The sequence below is a fragment of the Mesoplodon bidens genome, assembly GCF_964165515.1.
Source record: "Mesoplodon bidens genome assembly, chromosome: 1".
Taxonomy (NCBI): domain Eukaryota; kingdom Metazoa; phylum Chordata; class Mammalia; order Artiodactyla; family Ziphiidae; genus Mesoplodon; species Mesoplodon bidens.
This window is the reverse complement of record NC_138176.1, coordinates 12091156-12106812: the sequence shown is the minus strand read 5'-3', so window position 1 is coordinate 12106812 and position 15657 is coordinate 12091156. Positions and strand designations below refer to the sequence as shown.

Genomic DNA, 15657 nt, shown 5'->3' with positions numbered 1-15657 from the left:
TGAGATCATACTGGAGTAGGGTGGGCCCCTAATTCAGTAGGATTGGTGTCCTTGTAAGAAGACAGTCATGTTAAGACAAACATAGAGGAAGAAGGCCATGTGAAAGTAGAGGATTGGAGTGATGCATCTGTAAGCCAAGGAATACTACAGATTGCTGACAGACCACCAGGAGCTAGGAAGAGGCGAGGAAGGAGTTCCCTATGAGCTTCAGAGGGAATGTGGCCCTGCTGACATGACACCTTGATTTCAGACTTCTAGCCTCTAGAACTGTGAGGCAATAAGTTTCTGTTTTTATAAGCCACTCAGTTTGTGGTACTTTGTTATGGCAGCCCTAGGAAATTAATAGACTGTTTAAACCTTGGTTTTCACCTCTATGTAATGGGGATAATATCATTTAGGGCTGATTGAGAGCAGTTAAGTGAGGTACTGTATGTAAAATGATAATAAGTATGGTAGGCAGTTAGTATAGGAGAGCTGCTATTACTATTAGTTTTATTACTATCATAGTTATAATTTTCTTCCACACTTTTTCTTAGTAGATTTGTCTTACTGGATTGTATGTTGTTTCCCTTGTAGGCTGAATATAAAAAAGCTGTAACCACGAATCAGTGGCACCGCAGATTAGAGTTTCCGAGTGGGGAGACAATTGTTATGCACAATCCAAAGGTAGTGATGTTGTTTAAGATATTAAAGTGTTTGGGTTTTTAAAAATAGTTATTTTACTGAATGTTTGATAAATGTTCATTTTTATTCTGCAGTAGGGATATATTTATAACAAGTGCATTGCTTTTAAGTTTACTACAGTTCATATCGATGATAGAAACTAAAATGAAATTTAAATTTGTCTCCTGAAGTTTCTGTTTATGGTAACACATTAGCTGAAGCTTAGTATGCATCATTGAAGTTAAGCTTGATAAATTTCTGTACTTGATCCAGGCTCAGCACACTTTTCTGTGAAGGGCCAGAGAGTAAATATTGAAGGCTTTGTAGGCCATGTAGTCTCTGAAAGCAGCCACAGGCAGTATGTAAGCCAATGGGCCTGGCTATTTTCAATAAAATGTTGTTTATAAAAACAAGTGGTGGGCCAGGTTTGACCTGCAGGCAATAGTTTGCCTACCTTGCCCTTGATGATGGTTTGTTTCAACCTTTAAAGTAAAAATAAGTTCTTCCTTTTTATTTGTATCATCTCTGGAAACCTTTCTTGTTTTTTTAAAGATACTGGGTGTGGTGTTTAGAGTCTTCCATTTACCATTCTTAATCTCTCTAAGCTCCAGGTTCCTCACGTGCAATAAGTAAGATTTACCTCCCAAGGTCATATTTTTGATGAAGTGAGGTAATTTATGCAAAAGCATCTAGCATAATGCTAGTAATATGGTAGTTTCTAGAACATAGGCTATTTATTACAGAAAAGTGTAAAAGAAAAACAAAAACAACCTATATTCTAACCACCTCTATAGTCCTTACTGATGTTAAAATAAGTAAAAATAAAAACATTCATATGTCATCAAAGTTTAAACAGTATAAAAGGGTATCATGAAAAACAAAAGCCTCTTACCTCTGCATTCCCTTAGTTTCGCCTCTTAATGGTAACCACACTTATCCTTTTGTTTTTAATTGTTTTTTTTAACTTTTGTTTTTTATATAAGCACACAAAATTTTACATACCATCTTGCATGCATTCGTTTTTTTGGGGGGGGTGGAAGGTTAATGTTAAACTATTAATTTATTTCATTTTTTAAATTGAAGTATAGTTGATTTACAATATTATATTTGTTTCAGGTATGCAGCATTGTGATTCAGTAGTTTTACAGATTATACTCCATTAAAAGTTATTACAAAATAATGGCTATAATTCCCTGTGCTGTACAATATATCATTGTTGCTAACCTGTTTTATATGTAGTAGTTTGTGTCTCTTAATTCCATACCCCTACCTTGCCCTACCCCTTTCCCTGTCCCTATTGGAACCACTACTTTTTTTTTTTTTTTTTTAATCTGTGAGTCTGTTTCTATTTTGCTATCTATTGATACATTCGTTTTATTTTTTAGATTCCACAAATAAAGTGAAATACAGTATTTGCCTTTCTCTGACTTATTTCACTACACACTTTTTCTAGGTCCATCCAGGTTGCTGCAGATGGCAGAATTTCATTCTTTTTTATGGCTGAGTAATATTCCATCGTGTGTGTGTATGAATGTATGTATGTGTGCCACATCTTCTTTATCCGTTTGTCTGTTGATGGACACTTGGGTTGCTTCCATATCTTGGCTGCTGTAAACTGTGGTGCTATGAACATTGGGGTTTATTCGCAGGTATTTTATTCTTTTTTTTTTTTTTTTTTGGCCGTGTTGCACAGCTTGTGGGATCTTAGTTCCCCAACCAGGGATCGAACCTGGGCCCCCAGCAGTGCAAGCCCAGAATCCTAACCGCTGGACCACCAGGGAATTCCCCCTAGGTATTTTATTCTTCATGATGAGATTTTAAGCAGGATTGTCTTTTTTTGCTTTCTCTTTCTGATAGTTCATTATTAGTGCATAGAAAAGCAACAGATTTCTGTATATTAATCTTGTACCCTGCAACTTTACTGAATTCATTTATCAGTTCTAACAGTTTTTTGGTGGAGACTTTAAGGTTTTCTATATATAGTGTCATGTCATCTGCAAATAGTGACAGTTTTACTTCTTCCCTTCCAGTTTGGATACCTTTTATTTCTTTTTCTCTGACTGCTGTGGCTAGGACTTCCAGTACTATGTTAAATAGAGGTGGCAGGAGTGGGCATCCTTGTCTTGTTTCTGAATTTGAAGGAAATATGATCAGCTTTCCATCACTGAGTGTGCTGTTAGCTGTGGGTTTTTTCATAAATGGCCTTTACTATGTTGAGATATGTTCCCTCTGTACCAACTTTGATGAGAGTTTTTTTTTTTTTCCATGAATAGATGTTGAATTTTGTCAAATGCTTTTCTGAATCTGTTGAGATAATCGTGATTTTTAATCCTTCCTTTTGTTAATGTGTGTATCACATTAATTGATTTGCAAATGTTGAACCATCCTTGCATCTTTGGAATAAATCCCACTTGATCATGGTGTATGGTCCTTTTTATATATTGTTGGATTCGGCTTGCTAATATTTTGTTGACAGTTTTTGCATATATATTCATTAAAGATATTGGCCTGTAATTTTCTTTTTTTGTAGTGTATTTGGTTTTGGTATCAGGGTAATGATGGCCTCATAGAATGAATTTGGAAGTGTTCCCTCCTCTTCAATTTTTGGAATAGTTTGAGAAGGATAGGTATCAGCTTCTCAGCTCTTCTTTATATGTTTGATAGAATTCCCATGTGAAGCTGTCTGGTCCTGGATTTTAGTTTGCTGGGAGTTCTTTTTATTAGAAATACATTTTCACTGCTAGTGATTGGTCTGTTCAAATTGTCTGTTTCTTCTTGATTCAGTCTTGGCAGGTTGTACGGTTCTAGAAATTTGTTTCTTCTAATATGTCCAATTTGTTGGCATATAACTGTTCATAGTATTCTCTTATGATTTTTTTTGTATCTCTGTGGTATCAGTTGCTATTTCTCCTCTTTCATTTCTTATTTTGTTTATTTGGGTCCTCTCTTTTCTCCTTGGTAAGCCTGGCCAAAGGTTTATCAATATTGTTAATTTTTATCAAAAGACCAGCTCTTGGTTTCATTGATCTTTCCTGTTGTGTTTTTTTTTTTTTTTTTTTTGGTCTAAATTTTATTTATTTGCTCTCTGATCTTTATTAATTCCTTCCTTGTGCTGACTTTGGGCTTTGTTTGCTCTTCTTTGTCTGATTCCTTTAGATGGTAGGTTAGGTTGTTTATTTGAGATTTTTCCATATAACACTGGACTAAATTTAATACAGTTGATTTAACAGAATAGTATATGTCTTCCTGAAAAGTGGTAGGTAAATCCGTTTTGGACATTGAATTTGCACATTGTTATTTAGAGGATTTTGCCTTATATGTATTTATAAAACAAGGATTCCTCTACTTCTTTTATTTCTTATGTGTAAACCTGAATGTTTGTGTTTTTTTTTTTTTTTTTTGCGGTACGCGGGCCTCTCACTGCTGTGGCCTCTCCCATTGCGGAGCACAGGCTCCGGACGCGCAGGCTCAGCGGCCATGGCTCACGGGCCCAGCCGCTCCGCGGCATGTGGGATCTTCCCGGACCGGGGCACGAGCCCATGTCCCCTGCATCGGCAGGCAGATTCTCAACCACTGCGCCACCAGGGAAGCCCTGTTTGTTATATTTTTAAATCAAGGCATACTACCTCTGATTTAGTTGTATTATTTTCCAACATAAGCATTGGAAATAATGGTATTGATTTACTTAGTTTTAATGGTTACTGAACAGTAGCAGTACTGTTACAAAATTGATTTTGGAGGAACAGTACAAGTATCTGATTTATAAACTATACTATGAAGTAGTTTATTATGTATTGAGATAAATTATTTAGCTAATAGTGGGAATGAATTTGGTAGTGAGCTCTGTCATAATCCTTCTCTTGTATCTTGAAGGTTATTGTTCAGTTCCAGCCCTCATCAGTACCAGATGAATGGGGGACCACACAAGATGGACAGACAAGGCCCAGGGTTGTAAAGCGTGGAGTTGATGATAACCTTGATGAAATTCCTGATGGTTCGTACAGTTTGTTTAGGACTAAGGTCATTTTTAGACTTCTCTATTTTAGAAAGATGAAAAAAGGAAACAGTTATTAGGATTACCTGCCATAACATGCAGAAATCAGCCAGGTTGGCACAGATCTTTCCTTTTTATTACTTTTATATCTGTTTGTTCTTTAATTTAGAATTCTGGTGAAGGTGCACAAACCATGTAATATAGATTCTAAAATATATATTGTGAAGAAGCACTTTGCTTGTTGAAACTAGGCTTTTGACAATATTTTTGGGCTTGTTTTGTCATGCCTCAACTAGTTTGTATTACTTTAGTGCAGGAGTGGTGAATTTTTTCTGCAAAGGGCAAAGTAGTAAATAGTTTAGGCTTTGCAAGCCATGCAGACTCTGCTGTATCTCTGCTCAACTCTGCCATTGTAGTGTGGAAGCATTTGTATGCAAACAAATGGGCCTAGCTGTGTTGCAATAAAACTTTATTTATAAAAACAGGCAGTGAGCAGGATTTGGAAATAAATGTACTCATATTATTAATCTGTATGAAATAACCAGAGTAAAGTAGTAGATTTAACTTGGAAATGTTCATGTATGGTATGTATGAATCTAACAAAGAGAAGGATTTTGGGAAAAGATTTTGAAGTTTTATTGAATTTGAATCTCCATGTGGGGCTTAGTGCCCTGGGGAGTTCTGAAGAAATTACAAGGTTATGGAGCCTCTACAGGTACAAAACTGATGATCGTCATTGGCTCATAGCTTCTGGGATCAGAAATGGCCTGCTTCCTCCACTCCTTGGTCTAGTTCACTGTTATTTGCCAAGGTGGACTTTGAACTGCGTTCATCTGATTTTGGCAAGTTTATGATGACAACAGGGGGATTGAATATTGCTATTCAATTAAGAAAACCTAAACAGTCCCCAGCTTGTGTGTGTCTATGTATGTATGTATATATGCATGGATGAATGTCTTTCTTTCTTTCTTTTGCAGGGGAAATGCCTCCGGTTGACCATTTGGTGTTCATAGTGCATGGCATTGGACCTGTGTGTGACTTGCGCTTTAGAAGCATTATTGAATGTGGTAAGCATTAATCACTTTATTTCATGAAATGATTGGAGAACTACTAGAACTTTTAAACCTTCATTTTTAAGATGGTTTCCAGCTGTATACTGTTGGCTGAGGAACTGTGAGAGGAGATTTAAATGATCATTGGGCAATACTACTTTGTACTTGATTTGCTCTTATGACATTTATAACTCATAAAATCCTAGATTGTGAAGAATTAGAAGGGATCTTGGAAATAATTTAGCCTTTTTGACAGCCTCTGCCTGAGCACTTCCACCCACTAGGAACACCTGTGCGTTGAACTGATTTACGGTGAATTAGTTGTGAGAAGTTGTTTAAAGGAACCGTGACTCTGCCTGGTTTACTTAAATTTTGGAAGTTTTATTTTTATGTTTGTAGTAATAGTTCATATTTATTGAATACTTGGTATGTACCAAGTATCTTGCATGAGTTGTATCATTTAACCCTCACAATAACCCCTTGGGGTATAGGTGCTGTTACTGTTAATCTTTACTATTAGGTGAGGAACTGAGGCCCAGAGGATGAGTTAACCTCTCCTGTGTCATAGTCTGTAGGTTCTGGAGCAGGTAATTTGATTCCAGAGTCTACCCACAGTGTATCTCTGCCTCCCAGTAGTGGTAGTTGAGCTAATGTTTTTCAGTCATTTATATATTCCTGTAAAATAATGAAACATGAACAAGAACTTCCGAAAGGTTGGGTTTTTTTCTTTTTTGGACTAATTTTGTCAATTTTTTTTTTTCTTGAAAAGTTTGTATTATAAAAAATACTGGCATAAATGAGGTAATTGCTAACTACTTAATCAAGCTAGTAAAATTTAATCAAGCTAATTTGTCTTCCCTGATTTTTTTTTTTTTAAGTGGATGATTTTAGGGTGGTTTCTCTCAAATTGCTGCAGACACATTTCAAGAAATCTTTAGATGATCGGAAAGTAAGCAGAGTGGAATTCCTTCCGGTTCATTGGCATAGTTCCTTGGGTGGGGATGCCACAGGTGTTGACAGGTTTGTGGATTTTGATAGCTTGGTTTTCAGATTAGTCAAACTTAGATTCAAATCTTAAACTATAATATAAAGTAGTTTATTATGACTTCAACAAATACACTTAAAGGCTTTATATACTTGCTCTGACATATGATTAAACACTGTTAAGTTTATGTGCTACTTTGTGTGTGTGTGCACATGCACATATATATGTACATATGTATGTGTGTATTCCTATTGTAAATATTTAAGAGAATCTAAGAAACTTAAGCTGGTTTTAAAATACTAATCTATAGTGGTTCACACATGGGGCTGTCCTGTACACTATAGGATGTTTAGCAGCATCCTTGGCTTCTACCCTCTAGATAAGAATGGCGCGACCTTACCCTTAATTTAACAACCAAAAATGTATCTAGTCATTGCCAGATGTCCCCTGGGGATAAAATCGCCCCTGGTTGAGAACCACTGATGTAGATTATTGTTTCTCAGTGGAGACTCTTCTGGCAGGACAATTCTGTGTCATGTAAGACTGTTGTGTGTATTGTAGGCCATTTAATATCCTTAGTCTAAATGCCAGCAGCACTTACCAGGCACTGTGACAACTAAAAATGCCTCCACTCAGTTTGGAATGCTTCCAGTTGGGAAGCACAGATTTAGAAAATATTTATCCTGGGGACACAGGGCTAATGACATACTTGGATTTTAGTGAACGTCATGATGTTTCAGGGCACATGCTTTAATAAAACTAACCCTACAAACGTTCTATTCCCTCCATGTGAGGCCCTGTTATGGGGGTGTTTTCTCTGTCTGGGTATTCCTGAAGTATGGCCATTCTCAAATCAGGATTTTCATTCCATTAAGCTCCTTTTTTACTTCTTGCTACATTCTCTATTGTCCTGGACACCCACAATTTTTGTCAGGTATCCTGATTTCCAGTAAACTGGAAGAAAAATGGAAGAGTAGGCGTTCCTCTTTAAAAATGAATTAAAAATCTTCGCTTTGGCCTTATTTTATATGATAACTTCAGAGAATCCCCAAGTTCATAGTATAGTTATAGGCACAAATGAGAACGTTTTTGGTTTATCTTGATTTGTTTACAGTAACTGTCTATAAAATCAACTCATAATTAGTCTGTGGGATCTTTTTTTACTTAGTGTATTTTCAGGATTCAAAATTGAAACTTTTAAAAACCGATAAATTTAAGGTGCTTACTGACTAAACATACTTCTTTTTCTTTCTAAACAGGAATATTAAGAAAATCACTTTACCAAGTATTGGTCGGTTTCGTCACTTTACTAACGAAACTTTGCTAGACATTTTATTTTACAATAGCCCCATCTACTGTCAGAGGATTGTGGAGAAAGTGGGGTTGGAGATAAACCGTCTGTATGCACTCTTCATGAGTCGGAATCCAGACTTCAAAGGAGGGGTCTCTGTTGCTGGTCACAGTTTAGGTAAAACTTCCAAATATCCACATTTTAAATACAATTTTTGTTGAGTCATCACTGCTTTCAATGTGGGTGACATTGTTAGTTCAAGATTTAGAATTATAGATTTTAAGTTTTATAAAGGGTAGAAATAAATGCTTTGAGTTTACATTCTGCCTTATGTGCCTTTCATGTTACCTAGGAATGCTTTATATTTTAATTTATTCTACTACTTGGTAAAACAAGAATATTGATTATCAGATCTTGATTAACATCTAACTTTATGTGACTTCTGCTTGGGACTTTGAACAAAAAAAAGGAGGAGAATTTATTTAGTGTTATAAAAGCACCTAGTACATTATAAAGCAAAATCGTTCTTTTTTTTTTTTTAAGGTTCTTTGATATTGTTTGACATCCTGTCTAATCAAAAAGATTTGAATTTATCAAAGTCTCCTGAGCCTTTAGCTGTTGCTAATGGAGTTGTGAAGCAGCCACATTTTCAGGAAAAGCAGGTATGGCCCAATTGACCTCTAGATTAAGAGTTGGAGCTGAAGAGTTTTCCACAATCTGAACTGATTCTATGTAACAAAATACCCTGAGCTTTAGGAGTGCAGTGGAATCATAGAGCTCATTATTTGAGTTTCTCACTCGTCTTCCTTATGTATTATAAATTTAAATGTGAGAGACAGTTTATGGTTTCTTTAAAAAATGTGAAGTAAAGTAAATTATTGTAGGAAATGGGAGCATGCGTGATTTACTAAGTTTATATACTTTTTCAGAATATTCAAACTTTGGATAGCAAACTGCCAAAAATTATGATTTGTGTATAGGACAGAATTAAGATTTTTCCATAGATCAGAAGACATTTTATGGGAACTCTGTAATGTTCTCCCAACTTTTTTTTAAAAGATACCTGAAGAGCCAAAGCTGATGTTGGATGAGTCTTGTGACCTTGATGTTGAAAATGAAGAAGTCTTGACTTTGCAAGAAACTCTGGAAGCACTTAGCCTCTCTGAATACATTAGCACTTTTGAAAAGGAAGAGATTGATATGGAATCTCTGGTACTGATGATAGTTTGATTCATTTTTGTCTAAAATTGTTTTTCCTGTGTATGAGATTGAAAATTAATAAGATTTAAACACTTTTACATCACAATGCATTCAGATAAGGCAGAGGCTTAAAACATTTTTAAAAAATTGAAAAAAAACAGGAGAACTTTTTTTAATAATCTGGGAAGGCTTTTCTAAGTATGACATAAAACCCAGAAGCCATAAAGGAAAAAGAATTGCATAGCAGGGGATGGCATAAACAATATCTAAAGGCCAAAAATAGGTTAAGACTGTTTGCAAGACACATTATAAACAAAGGGCTTATTTTCTTATTATTCAAAGTTTCTATAAGTTAGTTACACAAAGACCATCAACACAATAGGAAAATAGGCAAAGAATATGAACAGATGATTTTCAGAAAAGAAAATAGCAAATGACTTCTTATCATATGAAAACTCTTAAGAGAAATATAAATTAAAAGTGCAGTGAGGGACTTCCCTGGTGGCGCAGTGGTTAAGAATCAGCCTGCCAATGCAGGGGACACGGGTTTGAGCCCTAGTCTGGGAGGATCCTGCATGCCGTGTAGTGGCTGGGCCCATGCACCGCAACTGCTGAGCCTGCTCTCTGGAGCCCGCGAGCCACAACTGCTGGGCCCGTGCACCGCGGCTACTGAGGCCCTCGTGCCTAGAGCCCGTGCTCCGCAGCAAGAGGAGCCACCGCAATGAAAAGCCCGCACACCACAACGAAGAGCAGCCCCCGCTCGCCGCAACTAGAGAAAGCCCGCGCGCAGAAACAAAGACCCAATGCAGCCCAAAATAAATAAATAAATAATTAAAACAAAAAAGTGCGGTGAGGTTTTTTTAACCTATTAGTTTGGCAAGAATATTAAGGGTTTGATATTAACATATTATGTGGTCAGGATGAGGGGAAATAGATACTGATGATAGTTTGATTCATTTTTATCTAAAATTGTTTTTCCTGTGTATGAGGAAAGAATTCTGTACAACACGCATGTATTTTCTGTTAAAAATTAAAAGAATGGGGCTTCCCTGGTGGCGCAGTGGTTGAGAGTCCGCCTGCTGATGCAGGGGACACGGGTTTGTGCCCCGGTCCAGGAAGATCCCACATGCCGCGGAGCGGCTGGGCCCATGAGCCATGGTCTCTGAGCCTGCGCGTCTGGAGCCTGTGCTCCGCAACGGGAGAGGCCACAACAGTGAGAGGCCCATGTACCGCAAAAAAAAAAAAAAAAAAATTGGATATTCAGTTGCCTTAGATGATACGGTTTCTTTTCATAATTTCCTTTTTTTTAATTTCAGTTCATGTATCATTAGATTGACTAATTAATGTGCTTGTTTGTTTTCTTTTAAAGCTTATGTGTACAGTGGATGACCTGAAGGAAATGGGGATACCCCTTGGACCCAGGAAGAAGATAGCTAACTTCGTAAAACATAAAGCAGTCAAACTGGTAAAGTTCATCTCTGCACCTAAAAGAAAAAACTCATCTGTGACTAGCTTGTTTATATTTTGGAAGTTTTTGTTAATACCATCATGGTTAGGTCAGCTACTGTGCTCCCTGCCCAAGGGCACAGTAATGGAGTTGATGGAAGGCCTGACTTGGGAGTCAGCCAGAACTGGATTCAAATTCCAATTAAATGCCAATTCCTGGTTTTCCTGGGGCTGAGCAAATTCCGGGATGAAGGACTTTCAGCCTTAGAATTGGTATTTGGGAATTTCCCAGTGCAACAACTGGGTAAGTCCTGGACAAAAAGATGACTTGGTCACCCTGATTCCCAGTTCAACCACTTATTAATTACATATTCATGAGCAATTTGCTTAACTTTTTTGGCCCATGGTTTCCTTCATTTATAAAATGGGAGTGATAATGCCTTCCTTATAGGATTGCAGTGAGGATGAAGTAATGCATGTGTAGCTTATCATCCAATAAATGTTAGCGCATTTTCTGTCTTCCCAGTCCTTCTCACCGTCTAGAGATAAGAAGGAACACGGATACATTTCATTAATTAATAACCAAAAAGCAAAAGTCAGCAATCCAAATCAGAGCAATAATAGCGGCAACTAGAAAACATTTCAAAAGAATAAAACTATTGGGAATAACTCGTTTAATTTTCATTAAGTTAACTTTACAGAGATTTTCTGTATACTTAGAAAGATTAGGTAGCACTTAGGGTGGCTGTTTTATTTTTATTGTATTAACATGGTCTTCGTTGATCCTTCCATCTTTTGAACTTCGGTGGTTCTTTAATTTGTGTTACTTCTTTGGAACTTAACATATGCCACTTCTTTATATGTAATATGACCGTAAAGTCATAGGACTGATTTGTTATGATTAGCTTAAGCAATTGAGTTGTGCATTTTATGAATGTATCTTTTGGATCAGGCATGTGCTGAGTTCTTGGGATTTGGAGATGAACTGAGGGTATGCTGTCTAGTTAGGGGGAGAGATTTGACCACAGATGATGCATCAGTGCTGCTTGTGCTACCAGAGCCAGGTGAGGCCTGTCCGGGAGAGAAGGGGCTGGGGTTGGTGAGAGAAGACTTCTCCAAGGTGTTGGTACTTGAGCTTGAAGGAAGGGTAGGGCCAGGGGAAATGGGCTTCCGGGAGTGGGCAAGTGTCTTTCTGCAGCGGAAACAGCAGTTGAGCTGAGAATAAGGTAGAGCACAGGGTCCCGAGGGCCCGAATGGCAGATGTGGCAGATTTCAGTTACGAGGGAGTGGTCCTCAAACACGTTTTCATGGCTGTGAAAGTCATGGTGCTTTTAAAGTAACATCGTGAAATGCTTACTTACTTACTAATTTTTATCACAAATTACGATTTAGCACCAAATCATCTGTTTAGTCTAAAGTTTAATTTTTACCTCAGAAATGTTAAAATTTAAAACTATGTGCTGTAAGCCACATTATAAAATTTCAACCATGAGCAAATGTGCTTATAATGATTTTTTACACATAGTGATTCCTTCCTGGTTTTTCCATTAATATTTGCTGTCTTTTGCTGTTGGCTAGGGCCTACTGGCTGATAACGGAGTACTAAAGGAAAAAACAATTGGAGCAAATCTTAAAGTTGAGACAATTCTATTATCAACTTGAATTTTATGTTAATTTTGTGTGTGTGTGTGTGAACTGGGCCACGTTTTTAGCAGCAGTGTAAGCCACTGGTTCAGTTCTAAGGGGACATGGTGTGAGAACCACTGCTGTAGGTCAGTGGAGCAATGAGGGCAGTTCCATGACTGGGCTGGTGTTTTAGGGAGTTCACTTGGTTACAGTGCAGGGATGGAGTTGGAAGGGGCTGAAGCTAGAGGCTGTTAGGAATCTCCGGGCCTAGTCACTGAAATTATGCAGTGACTGATTGAGAGATGATAGGGTTGTAATAGGAAATGGAAAAGAAAGGTGCAACTCAAAAAACACATTTTAGACACAGAATAGTGTTTTTGATGGTTGATGGAAGGCAACAATGAAGATTGAGTTGAGAAGCAACATCTCTGGTGAGCACAGTGGTCACACCAAAACCAGGACACAAGCGTGCTAGTGTTGTTCCTTTCCACCAGGCTGTGTTCTCCAAGTGTGAACATGTACATCTCCATGTGCACATCAGTGAAGCACAGGCCTGTAAAAACACAAAAAGAACAAATGAGAAGCTATGTTTCCAGGTCCTACATCTGTCCCTGATTTTATTTTGTAAATAAAAGGAAAAAAAGTAGAAAAGTGTTCTATAGTTCTTGAAAAATCTCTAGAAGGAGCCTGGTTTGGCTCCTGTAGTAGCTTGGATATATAAGTAATGGCATTTTAAGAATGTTTTGAAAGGAGTAAAACTATAAAGTCATCTTATTTTTTAAACTCAAAAATAATTGCCTCTGGATGAACCATGAAACTTTCTCAGCCGTGTTGCCATTGATTGCTCTGTTATTCCTAGTTAACAAGGTGCTGCCCGATCCATAATAAGATAAAATGGTGCGTCCTATTGATTTAGTGTAACCGAAATAATGGAACCAAAGTTAGTTAGCCTGTTATTTTAATAAAGAGGTCAAATATTTGTGACCTGAGCTTTTCTTTCCCCTTTGAAAACCATCTTATTCATTTTCCTTTGAAAAGGAATAATTTTTAGTGCTGGGAATATTGATACTCGAGTATGTGTATTTTGGCTCACTTTGTTTTAAAGTTATTGCATGTGTCTAGGAGGGGAAACAGAACAGCAGTTTGCAGTAGGACAGTTTAGGATCTGTTTAGACAGCTAGCTCTCTTAGCAATTTAGATTGTTAAGTTCTATGAGTATAATGGGAGGTACTTCCAAGTGAGAAAGCAAATTTAAACTGAAGAACCTTGAACATGTTCTTCATTTTGGGTTTTAGGTTTAATCTTGTGGTTCCTCCAAAGGGCAGAGATAACGAAGCCTTCCAAGACTTTAACGGTGGAATCGGTTCCCAGCTGGCTGGTGGAGAGTTTTCTTTATTCTGTATTGCCTTTGAATTAACCAGTTGGACTTGTTTCCAGGTTTCCTGGTGTTTGGAACTTATTAATAGACAAGACCAGTTTGGCCAGCTGTTTTGTTTAGGCACTGTCAGTAGCTGTTCTTTTTTTAAAAAATTAATTATTTAATTTTTGGCTGCGCCACGAGGCTTGTGGGATCTTAGTTCCCCAACCAGGGATTGAACTCAGGACCACGGCAGTGAAAGCGCCAAGCCCTAACCACTGGACCACCAGGGAATTTCCTGTCAATAGCTATTTAAACAGAGACTTAACACAGTCATTCACAGCTTGGGGAATGAGGGCCAGTGAAACCCGTGAATCCACCATGATGGTTGTTCACATTCCCCTGACATTGTTGCTGCTGTATCAGGGTGTGATCATAAACCCACCCGAGCAGATTTTATCTCATTACTACAGAGGTATGCCTGTTCTGTAGATGCTCCCAAAGGTTTTCTTTACTTATTTATGAAATGCATAGATCTTGAGTATTCACTACAGTAAGTTTTGACAATTTTTGCGCCTGTGTAATCACCAGCTAAAACAAGAACTAGAGCATTTCTGTCACTCAGATAGTTCTCTCATGCTTCTTTCTGGTCCACTCCCCCTCCCATACAACTACTATTCTGAATTTGATCACTATAGGATAGTTTTGCCTGTTCTAGAAGTTTATATAAATGGAACCAACACTGTACACTCCTTTGTATCTAGCTTCTTTTATTCAAAATAGTGTTTTTGAAATTCATATGATTGTTGTTTTATTTGCAGTTTACTCCTTTTTACTTCTAAATAGTTATTCCATTGTATGAATGTACCACAATGTGTTTATCTGTTCTTCCCAGAATGCTTTTGAGGAAAATTTGTCAGTGGCTCCGTGTAGACATAATGGTGTAAAGATGTTGAATGAATAAATTTCTCTTAAGTTACACGTCTTTATAGGAAGTATATATTTTACAGTTATATAAAGTACTTCTAAATTATTTGGCTAAAGTTGAGATCACAAAGGAAGAAGTTGGCATTTTTAAAAACTTTAGTAAAATTTTAAATTACATAGAAAAGTGGAGAGCAAAGAATATACTAATAGCAAATATTTAGATTTAACTGTAGCTGTTTTGCCACATTTTGCTTTTGTTCTTAATTTTCTTTTTCTTAAGAATTTTAAAGTAGATTATAGGCATCATGGTATTTTTTTCCTTAAATATTTAGTATGTATGTCTAAAAGGACATTTCCCTCATAATCACAATACCATTATTATGCCTAAGAAATTACTAATCATTCCTTCATATTGATATAGATATTTCATAGTGATAGCTGATAACTTTTTTCCCCTCAGTTCTATTATGAAAATTTGGTATTTCACAGGAACAGAAGAAAGCATCAGAAAAGAAGGCAGTGATGGCTGCTTCGACAAAAGGACAAGAGGGAAGTGCTCAGAAAGCTAAAGAAATGGCTTCTCCTCCCTCAGAATCTAATGAGTCCAAGAGGAAACTCCCACTCGGAGTTTGCGTTTCTTCTGTGCACGTTGATTATGAGTCTTTTGAAGTTGGCACTGGACAGGTAAGTTTACATGTTGACTTGGGCCATGTATTTTATGTTGGAATCACATATCTGTATTTTTTGGGTTAGCTTTAGATTCTTTAAATATTTATTCAACAGTCTTTTTTGGTGGGGGGGGAGAAAACTGAATTTCTCTTAATAAAAATTGTATGCTTCTTTCATAATGTTCGAAATGAGGGACTGAATGTGTACTGAACATATCACCTAGCTTTTGAAATTGTCCTTATTCAATATTTTTCACCCCTCATAATTTTATAACATTAGTGTCTTAGCCACTAGCAATGGAAGTGGTGATAGTTAGAAAATTATTTTCAGGATATAATTAAACTTCTGTGAGAGATGCTTGCTGCATTCCTTCAACTTACGTTTTTTATTACTCATAATTCTCCCCTGGGGGAAATATTCCTGTAAAAACCTACCAAGTAGTTGATA

At 37.0% G+C, this 15657-nt stretch overlaps 1 protein-coding gene across 3 annotated transcripts in view; it reads left to right on the top strand.

The window, feature by feature from the left end:
- Window positions 1–15657, top strand: part of SEC23IP (SEC23 interacting protein) — a 45540-nt gene that overhangs the window by 13574 nt on the left and 16309 nt on the right. For all 3 annotated transcript variants that reach the window (XM_081245639.1, XM_081245637.1, XM_081245638.1), the window contains exons 5-13: window positions 577–666; window positions 4537–4657; window positions 5635–5724; window positions 6588–6729; window positions 7954–8162; window positions 8529–8647; window positions 9045–9197; window positions 10555–10650; window positions 15031–15225. In XM_081245639.1, the coding sequence (XP_081101765.1) occupies window positions 577–666; window positions 4537–4657; window positions 5635–5724; window positions 6588–6729; window positions 7954–8162; window positions 8529–8647; window positions 9045–9197; window positions 10555–10650; window positions 15031–15225 (1215 nt within the window). The remainder of the gene's footprint in view (window positions 1–576; window positions 667–4536; window positions 4658–5634; window positions 5725–6587; window positions 6730–7953; window positions 8163–8528; window positions 8648–9044; window positions 9198–10554; window positions 10651–15030; window positions 15226–15657) is intronic.